The 17,707-nt window shown below is 34.8% G+C and overlaps 1 protein-coding gene across 4 annotated transcripts in view; it reads right to left on the bottom strand.

The window, feature by feature from the left end:
* Positions 1-17,707, bottom strand: part of FOXN2 (forkhead box N2) — a 66,401-nt gene that overhangs the window by 14,630 nt on the left and 34,064 nt on the right. For all 4 annotated transcript variants that reach the window (XM_025466275.3, XM_025466271.3, XM_049115878.1 and 1 more), the window contains exons 2-4: positions 16,441-16,991; positions 4,079-4,203; positions 1,647-1,711 (exon numbers count right to left, since the gene is read on the bottom strand). In XM_025466275.3, coding sequence (XP_025322060.1) covers positions 1,647-1,711; positions 4,079-4,203; positions 16,441-16,977 — 727 coding nt within the window. In that variant the 5' untranslated portion in view covers positions 16,978-16,991. The remainder of the gene's footprint in view (positions 1-1,646; positions 1,712-4,078; positions 4,204-16,440; positions 16,992-17,707) is intronic.

Raw genomic sequence — 17,707 nt, 5'->3', positions numbered from 1 at the left:
GTTTTAACTACTTAACTCTGCTCTTGTAATGAATTTTCACATGCCTTGAAATATTATTTTCAAACTATTTACAAATATACACTCATAGGGCATACAAAAACAGGTGGTGAGCCAAATATGGCCTAACGCTATAGTTTACAAACTGCTATTCTAGTATCAGACCTGAAAAGAGAACTCTATACTGATAGTATTACTAAGAAATATTTTCCTACTTTCAAGGAAAAATACACAGAAAAGGAGAAGAAAAAAAGGGATATAAAAAAAAGAAAAAAAGGAGATATATAACAATATACATGGTATGAGCCTAGCATTTGAAGAAAAAGTGTGCGTGTGCATATGCATGTATGCAGACACATCTACTCATGTATAAGATATAAGAAGAACCAAAGTAATTAAAACAAAATGTTGGTGATAAAATAAAGGGTTTAGTGTCTTTCTCTTTTGTATGTATGTATGTATGTATGTATGTATTTATTTATTTATTTATTTATTTATGATTTATTTATTCATTCATTCAGAGAGAGCGAAGAGAGAGGCAGAGACACAGGCAGAGGGAGAAGCAGGCTCCATGCAGGGAGCCCGATGCGGAACTCGATCCTGGGTCTCCAGGATCACACCCCGGGCTGCAGGCAGCGCTAAACCACTGCGCCACCGGGGCTGCCCTCTTTTGGTTTTATTTAAATTCAAGTTAGTGAACATATAGTATATTATTAATTTCAAGGTAGAATTTAGTGATTCATCACTTACATAAAACACCAAGTGCTTATCACATCAAGTGCCCCCCTAATCACCCCATTACTCCATCCCCCAGCCTAACCTCCCCTCCAGCCAACCCTCAGTTTGTTCTCTATAGTTAAGAGTCTCCTTTAAAAATAGACCTGCTCTATGAGCCAGCAATTGCACTGTTGGGGATTTACCCCAAAGATACAGATGCAATGAAACACAGGAACACCTGCACCCCGATGTTTATAGCAGCAATGGCCACAATAGCCAAGCTGTGGAAGGAGCCTCGGTGTCCATCGAAAGATGAATGGATAAAGAAGATGTGGTTTATGTATACAATGGAATATTACTCAACTATTAGAAATGACAAATACCCACCATTTGCTTCAATGTGGATGGAACTGGAGGGTATTATGCTGAGTGAAGTAAGTCAATCGGAGAAGGACAAACATTATATGTTCTCATTCATTTGGGGAATATAAATAATAGTGAAAGGGAATATAAGGGAAGGGAGAAGAAATGTGTGGGAAATATCAGAAAGGGAGACAGAATGTAAAGACTGCTAACTCTGGGAAACGATCTAGGGGTGGTAGAAGGGGAGGAGGGCGGGGGGTGGGAGTGAATGGGTGACGGGCACTGGGGGTTATTCTGTATGTTGGTAAATTGAACACCAATAAAAAATAAGTTAAAAAAAGAGTCTCTTAAGGTTTGTCTCTCTGTTTTTATCCCATTTTATTTTTCCTTCCTTTCCCCTGTGTTCATCAGTTTTGTTTCTTAAAATTTAGTTTTTTTATAAATGTTTTTATTTTCCAAATCTTTTACAATGAACATGTAATCCTTTTATAATTAGAAAAAAATTAAATAAAAAAATCCTGATTTTTGACCTGAGTTGTTATGATTCAAAATAATGTTTTTACACATACCTTTGAGGGTTCGCACCTGGTTCTGCTTGAGTACAGAGCTTAAGAAATGAGGTGATAAAGAGCCACTGAAAAATAAAGATAAGGCAAATATGCTTATAAAAATCTTTTTTCACTTTTTATAGAACTTAGTCACAAATACAACTAATTTATACAATAAAAAAACACAAGCTATTTTTACCTTGTTTTCTTTGCTAATACTATTCAGTTTAGGAAGAGTCTGCCAAAGCAGAAAGAGTATTAGATCCAAGATTAAATCACAACTATTTGGACGTTCTTAGGCAAAATAATTAATTTCTTAGTTTCTTCATCTGTAAAATAGGAATAATTAAACCTCCCACATAGGGTTGCTGTGATGAATAATAATAATGCATTTAAAATGCCTGTAACAATAGACAATACATAATAGTTACTATTTGGTTTTGTATTGGATGCCAAGTTTGATATGATATTCATATAGGTGTTACCAAAGAAATGAAAGCATTTATCTACACAAATGTGTGAAGAGAAATGTATGGTAATGATGCAAAACAGATAGGTTCCTGGTTTTATTAATAAATATCAATAAATATCAATATTAATTAAATCTGCTATAGTCCTAAAGAGACCAGCAGTTTTGGATTTTTTTTTTTTTTTTTTAAGATTTTATTTTTAAGCAATCTCTACACCCAGCATGGGGCTTGAACTTACAACCCTGAGATCAAGAGTCACATGCTCTTCTCACTAAGCCAGCCAGGTGCCCCAGTTTTGGCTTTTTTTTTTTTTTTTTTTAATTCCAAAAATAAAAACGTTTTTGGGACACACTACTTTTGTTCTTTGGAATTTGTGATAGTGTAAAAAATCTGTTTTGCTAACTAAATTATAAGTCTATTTCCTATTCATGGTTTTACATATATTATATTTCATTCTATTTATCGACATAATTATGACATAATAGGGCTACACAAAGGCCTATTAGATGGAACCATCATTTTGCCATACAATGAAAAAGAGAAAATGTTTCTAAAAATATTAAGATAATGTTTTAAAGTAAAAAATTAAAATCTTTATGCTGTCATTTATCTACCTGCTTTTAAACCACAAAATCATTTTTATTTAACATCTAAACATATGATAAAGCTAAAAGATATAAACATGAAAGGCACAGTGAAGTGCATATTTGATGATATACAAGTCAATTTTCTCATTTAAACTTTAATTTAAAAAAAGCATAGCCAAATAAAACACATAAGCAGAACTTACCATTAGTTTCTAAATTATTTTTTTAAGTAGGCTACCTTATAAGCACCAATATTAATAAAGAAGATACCAAGTTTCAAACAATGAAGATATAAATTCTAATAACTTCTCTAGTTTCTTTACATGAAGATCAACCACTCAATTGTTCTTGTGACAATAGTCTTTCCAATCTACTAGTAAAGAAGCTTAAAATCTCGATGAGTAGATATATATTACAAATTTCAACTTTAGCCTTACTAATTTTTTACTGTATTTCAGCTACAACCACTCCACTTGAAGTTATTTAAAGAAATTAAATGCTGTATGAAATACTGATAATTGTTGCAGCTGAAGAGTTCATTATAGCTTTCTTCCTCCTTTCGTGTATGTTTGAAATTCTCCATCTAGTATTTTATTAAAAACTTTAAAAATTTTCCAATAAACAACTATTATAAGGCCACCCTCAAAAGTATCTCAACAAAATCTGGGATTTTTGAATTCAAATGAATGTATATAATAGATTTAAAAAAAAAAAGATTCTGAAGACTTTTTTAGGAAAAGGAAACAAAATTGGATTTGAAGTATCATTTTCAGTTTTGACTTAAAATGGGAAAGCTGTAAGATCAATAGGAGTCACTGAGTTTGAAAACAAAAGCCAAAATAAAATGCATTAAAATTATATTCACCAGCAGAAACAAAACAAAAAGCCTCAAAGCATTATTTTACTTGTCAGACATTTTAAAATGAAACTGTGAACATAATTTTTAAGTATTAAGCGTGCTGTGAAAGAAAGCCAAACTCAAAATAGAAAAACACACATAAACATGTTACAATGACAAAATGTTAATCATCTTATTTTTAAAAGTTTAATTATACTTTTAATTTCCCATGTCTTTAGCCTGCATTAGTATTTTCAGGCAATCAAAATAATTTAAACCTTTTGTACCTGAAATCAGTATTATAACTTTCTTTTGGGTTTACTTATAATATACTCAGGACTGACTATATTTTCCAGAATTTATGTTCTCATCTATCAAATATCCTGTTTCCTAATAACACAAATTAGACTATAAGTGCCTTAGGCTAATGTCTTATCCATAAAGTATTCTCTACACAATAAAAAAAACCAAAAAACTTTACAACATTGTTAAGGTTCTCCATCTCATACAATGAAATCTTTTAAGTCATCACTGACACTTAAATGGAAGATCCTGTACCTTTGTGGAGATGCAGGAGGGGTGTAAAATGTTAATGTTGAGGAAAAAGGCTGCTTCTTCAGTGCCTGCATAAGGTTGGGTTTATATTCTGGATCAACACACCATAAGGAACCTTTTCCATTAACCTAAAATAAAATACACAAGAATTATTAAAATACAACTTTGAGACAAACGCAATCAGTACCTGAATGTTTTAACTAAATGTGTGTATGGGGAAAAAAACAACCCTAACAGCAACTTTTAAGGACAATGCAAAGGCTGATGTTAGCTTGCTATAAATGCACCATGCGGTCAAAAGCCTGGGAGGCAGACTGCCTGGGTTCTTATCTCCAGCTCTGTCACTTACCTACTGTGTGACCTTAGGAAAGTTAACCAACCTCTATCTATCTTTTCAGGCCATTAATTCCTTCATTTGGAATAGGTAGGGATGATGATGCTACCAATTTCCTAGGGCTGTTATGTGGATTAAATTATGCCTAAAGTACACTGCACGGTGCCTGGCACATAGGGCCACAGGACATGCCAATAGTTTGTGAGAACGGTACAACCCCAAGATATGCCGTGAACAGCATGAAGGCTGTATAATGTGGTCCTCCACATACTAAGATGTAATAAATATAAACCATTATTGTTATTGTTATAGAAAAACCAAAAAGAAAAGGAAAAATTAAGCTTTCTATGCAGCATTGCTTCTCCAAAAGTGATAAACAGTATGAGATCAGGTGATCCATAAAAAAAATAATTATTGTGTGACTATCATAAATAAATATTTAAAAAAATAATAATTATTATTTTTTAATGGCATTAACAGTAATGTTTAAGTTCTCATCTAAAGTAAGTTTACATTTAAAAAGCAAATTATTTCAGGGGCTCCTGAGTGGCTCAGTCGGTTAAGCAACCAATTTGATTTCAGCTTGGGTTATGATCTCAGGGTCGTGAGATCAAGTCCAACGTTGGGGATGCACTAGGCTCCAGTCTGCCTGAGAGTCTCTCTCTTTCCCTCTGCCCCTCCTCATGCTCATGTGCACACTCTCTCTAAATGAATAAAATCTTAAAAATAAAAAAAAAAAGCAAATGATTTCATGAAAAGTATAGCAAAAGTCTCAAAGAGTGGTAAACTAATAACTGAGGTATAGAAAAGACTTCTGTAAAAGATAACAAACAGGAAGGATGCATCAGCCCTTCCCTCAAGATAATTAAGTTATAACATTTGAGGGATTTTTAGATAATATGGCAATAAGCACACAAACCCAGATTCCACTGAAATAACAGAATCTAAAAATTATGGAATTTTCATGATTAGTAGAAACTAACTAAAGTGCCTGCTGGACTTCAAATGGAAGGTGCCTGAAAGAAGAGCTTGTGTGATCCAGTTCCCCCAATATGAAGGAAAAGCTTACAGGAAGCTAAGTGGACAAGATACCTGTAAAACTTCACTAATATTATCTAACATGCAGGGAAAAGGCCAGGCTATGAGGTAATTCCTTCAAATAGGTTTGAAAAATGCTATGTCGGGCAGCCCAGGTGGCTCAGCGGTTTAGCGGCGCCTTCAGCCCGGGGCATGATCCTGGAGACCTGGGATCGAGTCCCACATCCGGCTCCCTGCATGGAGCCTGCTTCTCCCTCTGCCTGTGTCTCTGCCTCTCTCTCTCTCTCTGTATCTCTCATGAATAAAACAAAAACAAAAACAAAACAACAACAACAAAAAAACAATCCCCAAAACAAAATTCTCTGACCACTGGGAAATTTATAATAGATTAAAAAGATATCCAAACTATAATTACAGATTATCTAATAAATAAAGAGTATAAACATAGTTATATAAAAACTCAGAGTATATGGCCAAAAGCAAATTTATATCCACTTTCACTTTTGGGGGGAAGACTTATTTATTTATTTTGGGGGGAGAAGGCATGAGGAGGAAGGGCAGAGGGAGAGGGAGAGAGAATCTCAAGCGGACTCCATTGCTGGTTATGGAGCCCTACACGGGGCTGATTTTATGACTCTGAGACCATAATGTGAGCCAAAACCAAGAGACATTTAATCAACTGAGCCGCCCAGATGCCCCTATGCACTTTCATTTAAAATATATATATATGGTACTTTAAGATTTTATTTATTTATTCATGAGAGACACAGAAAGAACATAGGCAGAGGGAGAAGCAGGCTCCCTGCAAGGAGCCCGATGTGGGACTGGATTCCTAGGACCCTGGGATCATGACCTGAGCCAAAGGCAGACACTCAACCAACTGAGCCACCCAGGTATCCCATTCATTTTCATTCTTAAACAACAACTGAAATATTTGAAATAAGCTTTTATCTTATCTGGGGGATGGGGAGAAAAAATTATATAATGTTATATAATGTAAATGTATGAAAATTGATAAATTATTAAACTAGAAGTTAGGAAAAATAATGAGACTGATAAATCAAGAGAGTATTCTAAAAAACTGTCAATATGCTACACACCCTAGTTGAGTATTCTAAAAAACTGTCAATATGCTACACACCTAGTTTGACCCTTGTCAAAGGAAATAACAAGGACTTTAGGAATTGTGATCTCTATCATCTGTTAACTCTTCCTTCAGGATAAATCTTTCCTACTACCTTATCTGACCATCCCCAATTGCACATTCTGAACAGAAACTGGACCATAAGCACATCCTTATACATGTACCAGATCCAAGCATAGCCTACACACAGAACTCCACAGCCGTGCAAGAAGAAGATCCATGTTCAATCTCATCCCACTTCCCCAGGGCTGAACACTACTTGTACAGTGGTTAAGAGTGTTGAACCTTGGAGCCATTCTTCCTCCCTGGGAATCCTGGCTGTCATTTAAGAGCTGAGTAATCTTCAGAAAAATGTCTGTTTTCTGTGTATTAGTATACTCAAAATCAACTATATAAAAAATAATTATCTACTTCACTTTAAGAATTACTGTATTAAAAGAGTTAATTCGCATAAAGTGCTTAGAACTCTGCCAGACGGGATCCCTGGGTGGCGCAGCAGTTTAGTGTCTGCCTTTGGCCCAGGGCGCGATCCTGGAGACCCGGGATCGAATCCCACGTTGGGCTCCCGGTGCATGGAGCCTGCTTCTCCCTCTTCCTATGTCTCTGCCTCTCTCTCTCTATCATAAATTAAAAAAAAAAAAAAAAAAAAAGATCTCTGCCAGACAGTAAGTACTCAGTAAACATTGGCTACTGCTATTGATGTATGTTCGTTTTCTTGGTAGTTTCAAAAATTGTTCCTGTTTCCTCCAGTCTAATAGTATGCAAATTTTTTTGTTTTTATTCCACCAAATATTGGCATTACATTTTAACAAATACTTTTGAAGTTTTTTTTTAAATTTTTCTCTACAAATGTTGAAAATCAACTGTAAGATATAACCTCCCCCCCACACCATGTGATATACAAAACTTCCTCAGAACTCTTAAGATTAGCAAGATTCAAATTGTTAATTTTTGTTTTTATATCACAACTTTTCTATTTCAAAAAGCCTTTCTTAAAATTTGAATTACACTTCACAAGTACATTAAGAATTACTTGAACAACAATAAAATTTATGTGTTGTTCTATTCCTCTGGTCCTTTGTTTATATAAAATCCTATATGATATAAGCAATTATGATTGCTGAAGATCTAACATGATGAATTCCAGAATGCTTCCATTTCCCAAACTCTTTTTCTTTTTTTTTTTTCCAAACTCTTTTTCAAGTTAACATTATTCTATTACTGAGGCTCTTTTATCTTCTGAACATCATGTCATAATTATTATAAGCAGAATGGCATAATATAAGAACACTTCTGCAGGTATAAAAACTAAAGACCTAATCATTGCTTACTGATTGGCTATGTGACACTGGACATTTTAATCTGTCAGTCAGTGTTATAATTCATCTTTTATTCCTAAAATATAAAAACAGTCCACTTCACTAAATTGTGATGAGATTCAAATAAGGTAATTTGTGTGGAAGTGACATAGAGCTGCAAAATAAATGAATACTTATTTCTGGGGGTTATTCTGAAATTGGCATAAAGTTAGAGTTCATATGGTATTTTTTTTTTTAAGATTTATTAGAGAGACAGTGTGCGTGCAAGTTGGGATAGGGGGAAAGGGGGAGAGAGAGAGAGAATCCTGAAGCAGACTGCCTACTGAGTGTGGAGCCTCTTGGATGTGGGATTCAATCCCAGGACCCTGATATCATGACCTGGCCAAAATCAAGAGTTGGCTACTTAACTGACTAAGCCACCCAAGTGCCTTAACTTTATATGGTTAAATAGTATATTCCTACTCCTTTGTCTCTAAGAGGAAGTTGTGAAAAAATCAACAACAACAAAATCAATTAATTCTGAATAAAAGATAGTAAAGAACAAGGAATAAACTAAATTTAGAAGGAAAAATAGCACCTGTCTTAGAAAAAGTATACTATCAGTGTAAGGCAGTTTTTAACATCCTAGCAACCTAAATATATAGAAAGAGAAATATCATGGCTGTCATATCATACTGTCATATAGAAAGAAACATACCATACTATTAGGTGAAACTTTGTTCTGGCCTTCAGCAGCAAAATAGCACATGAACTCTAATTAAGTGTTTGAAATTTTGATTTGTTTTTCAAAGGAAGTCAAATTTTATAAATGTACTTTTGGATGAAATTACTTAAATTAGATATATTTTCAGTCAGTTGGCTCAAAGGATACATGTGTTTTTTAATGATAGGGAAATAAAACTTTAAAACATTAGCACTCACAACATCCTTTGCCCCAACCTACTTCAGTTTCATATAGAAGATACATATGAATTATTTTTCATATACTAAGACAATTATTTTAACTTTTCTAGCCATGTTCTATCTTCATATTCCTGAGATTACACTTCTAGAAACTATTTAGTTCAACAGTCTACTTTTCAAACGCTATTGTGAGAATTACAAATTGTTTTGACCATAGTAGAATTGCTATTTCCTTGAAAAAGTAAATTGGAAGAAGTGGTACTGAAAACCTGCTGTTCAGGGCAGTTAAGTATCTTGAGTAAGGTCTCCAAATAACAGTCTGGTTTATGTTACCATGGCAGCATTTCCTTTCACTGGGTCTGTTCACGAACTATCAGTAACAAGAGATAAAATTATCTATTTGCTAACATTATGTTTTACAGTCTTCAGCAAAGATGAGTTTATTTTAAACTAACTCACTTAAAAACCTTGCCCTTTTATTACTGTGCTTAGATGACAGAACACAAATAATAAAGAGTTTTTGACGTTAAGTACTATTTTAAACTAAATTTGCCTATAACAAAATAAATCCTCTGTGCAATGGAAACAGGAAATGTGCATTCTCTCATTTACTATTTTGCATTTTGGAACTATAAGGCTTCTGGACTTATTTGGTAGAGAACCACTGAAGGTTTTGAAGAAATAAGGAATATTCTAAGAAATAACTTTAAAAAGATCTTAATGTTAGTTGTAAAGAACTGTTTGGGAGAAAAAGCAAAGTTCACTATTCCTGAAAAGTTTTTATGTACTTGCCCTGTACATTTTAATAGTTTTCCCCTGACTACCTTTTCTGTGGTTTTTCGAATGACTGAATTAAAAATAATTAACTAGTTAAAAAGGGCATTCATAAGTCCTGCTTATAGCTTAAAGCATGAACTTTTATAGTGGTTGGCATGACTTCTTTTCCTGGGATTCAGCTATTGAAGCAAGTCATCACTATGCAAATGTACAGACTAAAACTGTACTAAACTGGGCAAAATTTCTAACTTTGTGTTTCCCAGCTAAAGTTTCACAGTTAAAGTATTTTAGTTTGGCTTTATACAAATTTAGAAAAGTAGAGATAAGACCTGGATGTTTAAATATTTAAAACATGAAACCCAAACCAAAACAAACAAAAAAAGACCAGATCTAACTTTTATAATTTTAAAATATTGAGGCAGATAAATATCATGCCAAGATTTTCAGACCTGTCTAATTGAGAGTTTTAACAATGGTATGGATGATAGGAAGGAAGATCTAATCAGTAGCTATCCAGCTAGTTGGGTACCATTATCACTTTGTAGTTTGACCCAGACCTTGCCATCTTGCCATTTTTTTTTTAGATTATCATGTATAGATAAGAGCTACTCATCAGAAAAGTCCTGGCAAGGTTGCCAAATTCAATTCCAACATTTATTGGAGGTTAAGTAGAACTTACTTGCCTTCTGCAGATTACAAGAGAAGTACTGTTATTTTGAAACATTGACTCTAGAAGTATTTCATAAATTTAAAAAAAAAAAAATCCACAAGCAACTTCCATCCTTCCTGAATGTATCACTTTCTGTCCAAGCTACAGACATTTAAGCAGAGTGGCTATTGATTTTTATGAAGACCATCGCCTGACAGTTCCTTTCCTCTCACCTGACCTGTTGTAATAGCTTACTAATTTTTATCCCAATATATTATAATTTCTATATTGATCCTCACATTTATTATCTCACAAGATGATTTCTTTCTCTTTATCTCACTCTCCCCATACTCTGGACTATATGCTTTCTTGTTCACTATCATTCCCTTAACTTTTTTCTTTCTCTGAGCATTCAAAAATTGCTCTGGTTAATTATGTAAATAACGCACGCTTTTAAATATTATGACAAGAAGAGTCCTTTTGATCACTACCATAAATCAAACCACATTGGACATATTATTCTGCAATTTTTATTACAAACAATACCACAGTGGATATATACCTCCTCAAATGCAAGTATGAATATTACTCTGGGGGAAAAATCAGAATCTAATCCACTAGATCAAAAGATGTGCACATTTCTAATTTTAATAATTGTAGCCAAGTTGCCCTCAAAAATGGTCATACTAATTTACACTCCTATCAGTAGTATGAAAATATTCATATTATTTCCCCATCCTCTTTTAATTTGATATTATCAAAATTTTAAAATTTTTGCATTCCAATGGCTAAAACTATTTTCTGGGGTTCTTTTAGTTTGTATATCCCTGATTACTAGTGAGGATGAACATCTCGGCCATTTGTATTTCCACCTCTGTTAACTGACTGTTCGTATTCTTATCAAATTTTCAATTAGTTTTCTTTTATTGAATTAGAGGAATTCTTTACATACAGTGGAGTACTGCTCATTGTAAACATCTCCTATCAACTTCATTTTTAATGACATGATGTTGGTAGCTTGAAACTGGCCATGATGGAAATATTTATACTGTGAAAATTTACAAAAGCTATATACCCCCACCCCTACTCAATCCTTCAACATATATCAGCACACCAAATTTGGAATCCTAACCTACTGACTGCTGGTTGTCTCAATCACTTCTTCTTAACCAATCATTTTCAAGATTTCTGCAACATTTGATACTGTTGCTCATTCACACTTGAACTTACCCTCCGTGGCTTCCATTTTAACATAGTTTTTCTAGATTTTTCTACTGAAAATCAATGCTGATGACTCCCAAACTTAGAGCTTTGATCCCAATTACCACTATTCCTGTACCATATGTCTAATTACCTAGTAGATAGTTCCCATCTTATGTCCCACCATAAATATAAACACAATAGGTCTAAAACTAGAAGATAATTAAGTGATAACAATTCAAAATAAAATCTAATAATACACATTGGAAAGAACATATCCAACATTCCTAAAATTTTTAGCCATCTGAAATGAAAGTTTGACTGAGGCTGGGTGAATCTGCTTCTAAGATGGCCCCTCACATGACTATTGGCAAAAGGCCTCATTTCCTTGACACATAGGCCTCTCCATAAGGCTGCTTAAATGTCCTTATGATACGGCAGCTGGCTTCCCCTAAAGCTAGTTATCCATGAGCCCAAGATGGAAGTTACATTGCCTTTTATGACCTAGCATCAAAAGGCATGATCCATCATTTCCCCAAATTCTCTGGGTTACATTGGTCAGCCCTATTCATTACTGGAGGGAACTCTATCTATAAGGGCAAGAGTACTAGAAGGGCTCATTTGGGGGCCTCTTCAAGGCTGTCTATGACAGAGATTGATTCTCTGAAATTATTGAGGCTTTTTTTTTTTTTTAAAGATTTTATTTATTTATTCATGAGACACAGAGAGAGAGACAGAGACAGGCAGAGGGAGAAGCAGGCTCCATGCAGGGAGCCCGATGTGGGACTCGATCCCAGGATCCCGGGGTCACAACCTGAGCCAAAGGCAGACGCTCAACCACTGAGCCACCCAGGCATCCCGATGCTTCTTTTTTTAAAAAAAGATTTTATTTATTTATTCATGAGAGACACACAGAGAGAGAAGCAGAGACAAAGGCAGAGGGAGAAGCAGGCTCCATGCAGGGAGCCCAATGCGGGACTCAATCCCAGGACTGCAGGATCACATCCTGAGCCAAAGGAAGACGCTCAACCAGTCACCCAGGCATCCCTATTGAGGCTTTTTAAATGGCCTAACACATAGCTGGTCTTCATAAATATTCCATGTGTAGTAGACAATGTGTTAGATAGCAATGTATTACAAAAGATAACTACTATAATCTCCTTTAAGTTAGCTGTAAGATGATAATACATCTTAATGTCTTGTTACTCATGGACTAATGGCACAAGGATCAAAAGGGAGCCTGTCAGAAAAGAAAGCCTCAATCTTCACCCTAGATTTGCTTAATCAGAATCTGCATTTTAACCAGAACCCCAGATATCAGTGTATATATTTAAATTTGAGCAGCACTATCCTAGAAAAATCATTCACTTAACAACATAATTACTTGCTCTTAATTTTTATTCAAAACAAGAATAGGGGCAGCCCAGGTGACTCAGCGGTTTAGCGCCACCTTCAGCCCAGGGCATGAGCCTGGAGACCTGGGATGGAGTCCTGCGTTGGGCTTCCTGCATGGAGCCTGTTTCTCCCTCTGCCTGTGCCTCTGCCTCTCTGTTTCTCGAATAAATAAATAAATAATTTTTAAAAATCTTAAAAAAAAAATAGAGGAGAGTTCTGTTACCACTTAGGGCTATAGGAAGCCATAAGAAAACATTGTTCCCAGCCTAACAAGAAAAAAAACAAAATAATCCGTGAAATCATACTTTCTTATGAGTCCATCCAAGAACAAAGGCCACAAGACAACTGAAAGAACTGAATTCTAAAGTGTGACAGGACCTTGTGAGGAGAAATGGAACATATGAACTGTTTTAGCTTTGGGAGAGTACAGAAAAAGTGGCAGTCAAAAACTAAGGTATAAAAAAAAAAAGAGAGAGAAAGACACTCAAATTTTAACAAATTCTTAAAAGCCAAGTGTGAACTAGCAAGATAATTTAGCATCCTTGGCATTCTCAGACAGAAGAATCTGCATCGATTAGCCAGCATTTTTCTGCAGGCATTCATCCAGTGCTCCATAAGAAGACTACAGGGCAGGAGACCTAAGAGAGACACCCTTGGAGATGGTGAAGGATGTGTGAAACATACTAAGGTTTAAGGCTGGCTCAAGGATATCAGGCAAAGCTCATCCATATTCCAGACTTTAAATGAGCGTGAGATCAGATGTCACTGTGGGACAGGCACACAACTTGCTTACATATTGGACAAAGCTCCAATATGTAAAAGCCTTCTGCCGCTGAAAGGCAAAATACCCTCCTCATCCCAGTCCTGGATAAAGGATGGCTGCTACTGGGAGAAAAATATAACCCTCAGCTATCCTCTCACTTTTCTGACACTAGGCAATAGTCTAGTGTCATTAGGTAATGGGTAGGAAATCTGCTCATGCCCAGATGATACAAAGCAGAGATCTGTTGCCACTGAGATAGGAATTGGTAAGTCACTTATACCCAGACCTCCCAACGATCCTAGGCCAAGGTTTATCTACCATTATGGGAATGAGCAGGAAACTGGCCTGAGCTATGGAGCAGTGCTGTCCAATAGGACTTTCTACAATGACAGAAATACCAAATATCTGTACTGTCCAATGTGCCAACCACCAGCCACATGTAGAGATAGCTACTGATGACTGCAGCTCTGGACTCTACTTTGAGTAGATGGGAGAGATTGTCTGCTCCAAGAGGAGGCAAGGCAAGTCCTACTTTTGAGACTACACATAAAAAGCCCATTTAATACTAAAACTAGAGCAGAAAAATCAAGAAACTCATGCTTCCATCCCAAGAGCCTCATACCAAGTAACAAGCAGTTGCTATGTGAGGGACAAGAGCACAGAGAGAAATATCTAACTCCCTTCCTGTCCCCAAATATATTACAACCTGAAAGATGAAGGAAGAGTATAAATGCTAAAAAAAAAGTCATCTTGCCACTCCAGGACACATATTAAGCATAAAGTATTAGCAGTCCATCTCTATATGAATTTGAAGCCTGTGGTTCTCAGAAGGTAACTATGACAACCACAAAACCGAAACCCAGCCCAATTACCTAGATTGACCAATATGTGTTTCACGCTAACAATCTGACAAAAGTTGAGGCATGTCTACCTCAGTCTCTACTATTCTTTTACAAATAATGTTTGGCATTTAATCCAAAATTATGAAACATATACAAAAACAGGAAATAAAACAGTCAACAAAACCAGACCCAGCAATGGACCAGATATTGAAATTATTAGACAGACATCCTATCTATAATTAATATGTTTATGGATCTGGTAGGAAATTTTAGCCAAAAGATGGAGACTACTTTTATTTATTTATTTATTTATTTATTTATTTATTTATTTATTTATTTATTTATTTATTTAAGATTTTTATTTATTTATTCATGAGTGACAGCGAGAGAGAGAGAGAGAGAGAGAGAGAGAGAGAGAGAGGCAGAGATACAGGCAGAGGGAGAAGCAGGCTCCATGCAGGGAGCCTGAGGCGGGACTTGATCTCCGGATCACACCCTTGGCTGCAGGCGGTGCCAAACCGCTGCACCACTGGGGCTGCCCGAGACTACTTTTAAAATGGCAAATGAAAATGCTAGAAATGAAAAATATGCAGTAGTCCTTTATGAGGGTTATTGACAGAATGAACATAAAAGAGGGAAGACTTAACCTATAAAAGTTGAAAAGAAATGATCCAAACTGAAACAGAGAGAAAAGAGTAGGAACTTGGGCAGAGCAACCAAGAGGTGAGACACAGCAAATGGTCTAACATTTTTACTTGGAATCCTAGAATAGGGAAGTAAGGAAATATTTGAAGAGATAATGAGCAAAATTTTTCTTAAATTTAATAAATGACAACAAATCACAGATCCAAGAATCTCTGAGAAACCAAAGGAGGATAAAAATAAAGACAAACACACCCAGGTGCATCATAGTCAAACTGCTGAAAAGTAGTGATATAAAGTAAAAAGTCATGGAAGTCAGACAGCAAGAGAGGAAAGAAAAGAAAAGAAAGAAAAGAAAAGAGAAGAAAAAAAAAGAAAAGAGAAGAAAAAAAAGAAAAGAAAAGATTGATTACAGAGAACACAAGACAGTAACATCTTTAAAATACTTAAAGGAAAAAAATCTCTTAACCTCCACAAAAAAGATTTTTATAAATTCATTGCTAGAAGATTTGAACTATAAGAAATGTTAAATAGGGACACCTGGGTAGCTCAGTGGTTTAGCACCTGCCTTTGGCCCAGGGCAAGATCCTGAAGTCCCAGGATCGAGTCCCACATCGGGCTCCCTGCATGGAGCCTGCCTCTCCCTCTGCCTGTGTCTCTGCCTCTCTCTCTCTGTCATGGATAAATAAATAAAAAATATTTAAAAAAAGAAATGTTAAATAAACTTATCCAAGAAGAAGGAATTGATCCAGATAAAGCATCAGAATTAGTTAACTTTTTCTGTAAAATGCCAGATAGTAAGTGGTATAAGAGTAGAATGGTAGTATTATTTGAAAGTAAACTGTTTAAAAATATATACTGAAAAGCGTATAGTAAACATCATCCCCAAAAAAGAGAATAGCTGATAAACCAGTAGCAGACATAAAACTTAATCATAAAAAACCTCACTTCTTAAAAAGACAGGAAAAGTGGGGGGAAAGAATAAACAGAAAATAACATGATATATTTAAATCCAACCATATCAATTACATTAATGTAAATGGCCTACATTCCAATTATAAGGAAGAGACTGCAACATATTAATACAGTGACAGGAACACTACAGAAACTTAGAAAATTGGAACATCAGAAAACTAATTTATGTATTTATAGTAGACTGAAATTCTGCTAGATTTGTATCAATATTTAAGAAATTTTAAAACATTTCAAATGAAGGGAAATGATGAATATAATTAAGCTCAAACTGAAGTAATGATGAGTTGACTGTTTTTTGTCTTCCTTTAGTTTCCCCATATTTTAAGGTCTCGATGTTAATTCTCCCCCACCTCCCCAAATATAGCAATGTTCATAAACACTGACCTTGCCATGGCTTCTTTCCACTTTCTGAAAACATTTATTCAGGGACAGATTATGTCGAACAGAATTCTTCCAGCCTGTTGGTGCAGTAGCAAAATATGGGAAGCGGTCCAAAATCCAGCTATAAATTTCTTTGACAGGCAAACATTTATTTGGAGAGTGTTCGATAGCCATGTAAATGAGAAGACTAAAGGAGTATGGGGGCTTTGCAGTTGCTGATTTTTTTTCTGGGTTCTGATAACAAGATGGTCCTAAGGATGGCACATCATCTCCCTCTATGTCATACAATGGACTAACAATTGGAAGACCCTCACTTCCAAAGCTGAAGTTTGTTAGGAGATTAGTACTTTCATGAAGCCAGTTCAAGTTTGTGAGTTCATCATCTGCTGACTCACTGTCCACTAGTGTGGCCTTTGGCCTGGCAGCATCAACAGCTTCAGGCAAGCTTCCCATTTTGTAAATCTGGCTTAATCCTGCAACCTTTTCAGCTCCTGGAGTTTCAGCTCTCTTTTCTGGAGTCATTCCAATTACTGGACCCATTTACTCCTACAGTTCTGCAATAAAGGAAACAATTGTCAATCAATATAATACTTAAGATTCTTAAGCTCATGGAAAAAGGAAATATATATTTAAATATCATCAAATCAGAAATTTCGCAATTATCCTATATAATATTTAAGCACAATATTTGTACAACAAAGACATTAATGGTTATCATATGAGGAAGAGAATTTATTTCCTATTATTTGAAATGGCTATAAATAAAATATAGCATTATAACACCATATGTATGAGTGATATTAATAAAAGTAAATAATGTATTTTATTTAATACTTACTAAAGTCCCCAGCCCACAGTAACAGCCTAATAAGTAATGGCTATTATTATTAAAAATGAGCAGACTTTCTTTGAATTATAAGACCTTATAATCTACACATTTTCAGGATCTATGACCTTACTCAATATAGAAAATAACCAAATTTAAATTCAATAAATTTAAATGCAAATATATATTTATAAATATAATAAGTTGAAGATTTAAATTCAATTTTAAGTCAAATTAAAAATGTTGCTTAAACAATAATTTCAAACAAACTCTTCCCTCAGATTTGAAATATTTACTATAAAGAGATAAACATTTCTAATATTTGTATAGGTCATATTAAAAAGATAACATTTCTTATTCACTAAATTCATTATCAGCCAAATAATTATTTACTGTGAATTTATTATTTCTTTAGTATACTTAATATTCTTAACTAAATTCTAT

Source organism: Canis lupus, chromosome 10 (assembly GCF_003254725.2).
Source record: "Canis lupus dingo isolate Sandy chromosome 10, ASM325472v2, whole genome shotgun sequence".
Lineage (NCBI taxonomy): Eukaryota > Metazoa > Chordata > Mammalia > Carnivora > Canidae > Canis > Canis lupus.
This window is presented reverse-complemented; position numbering and strand designations above follow the sequence as displayed.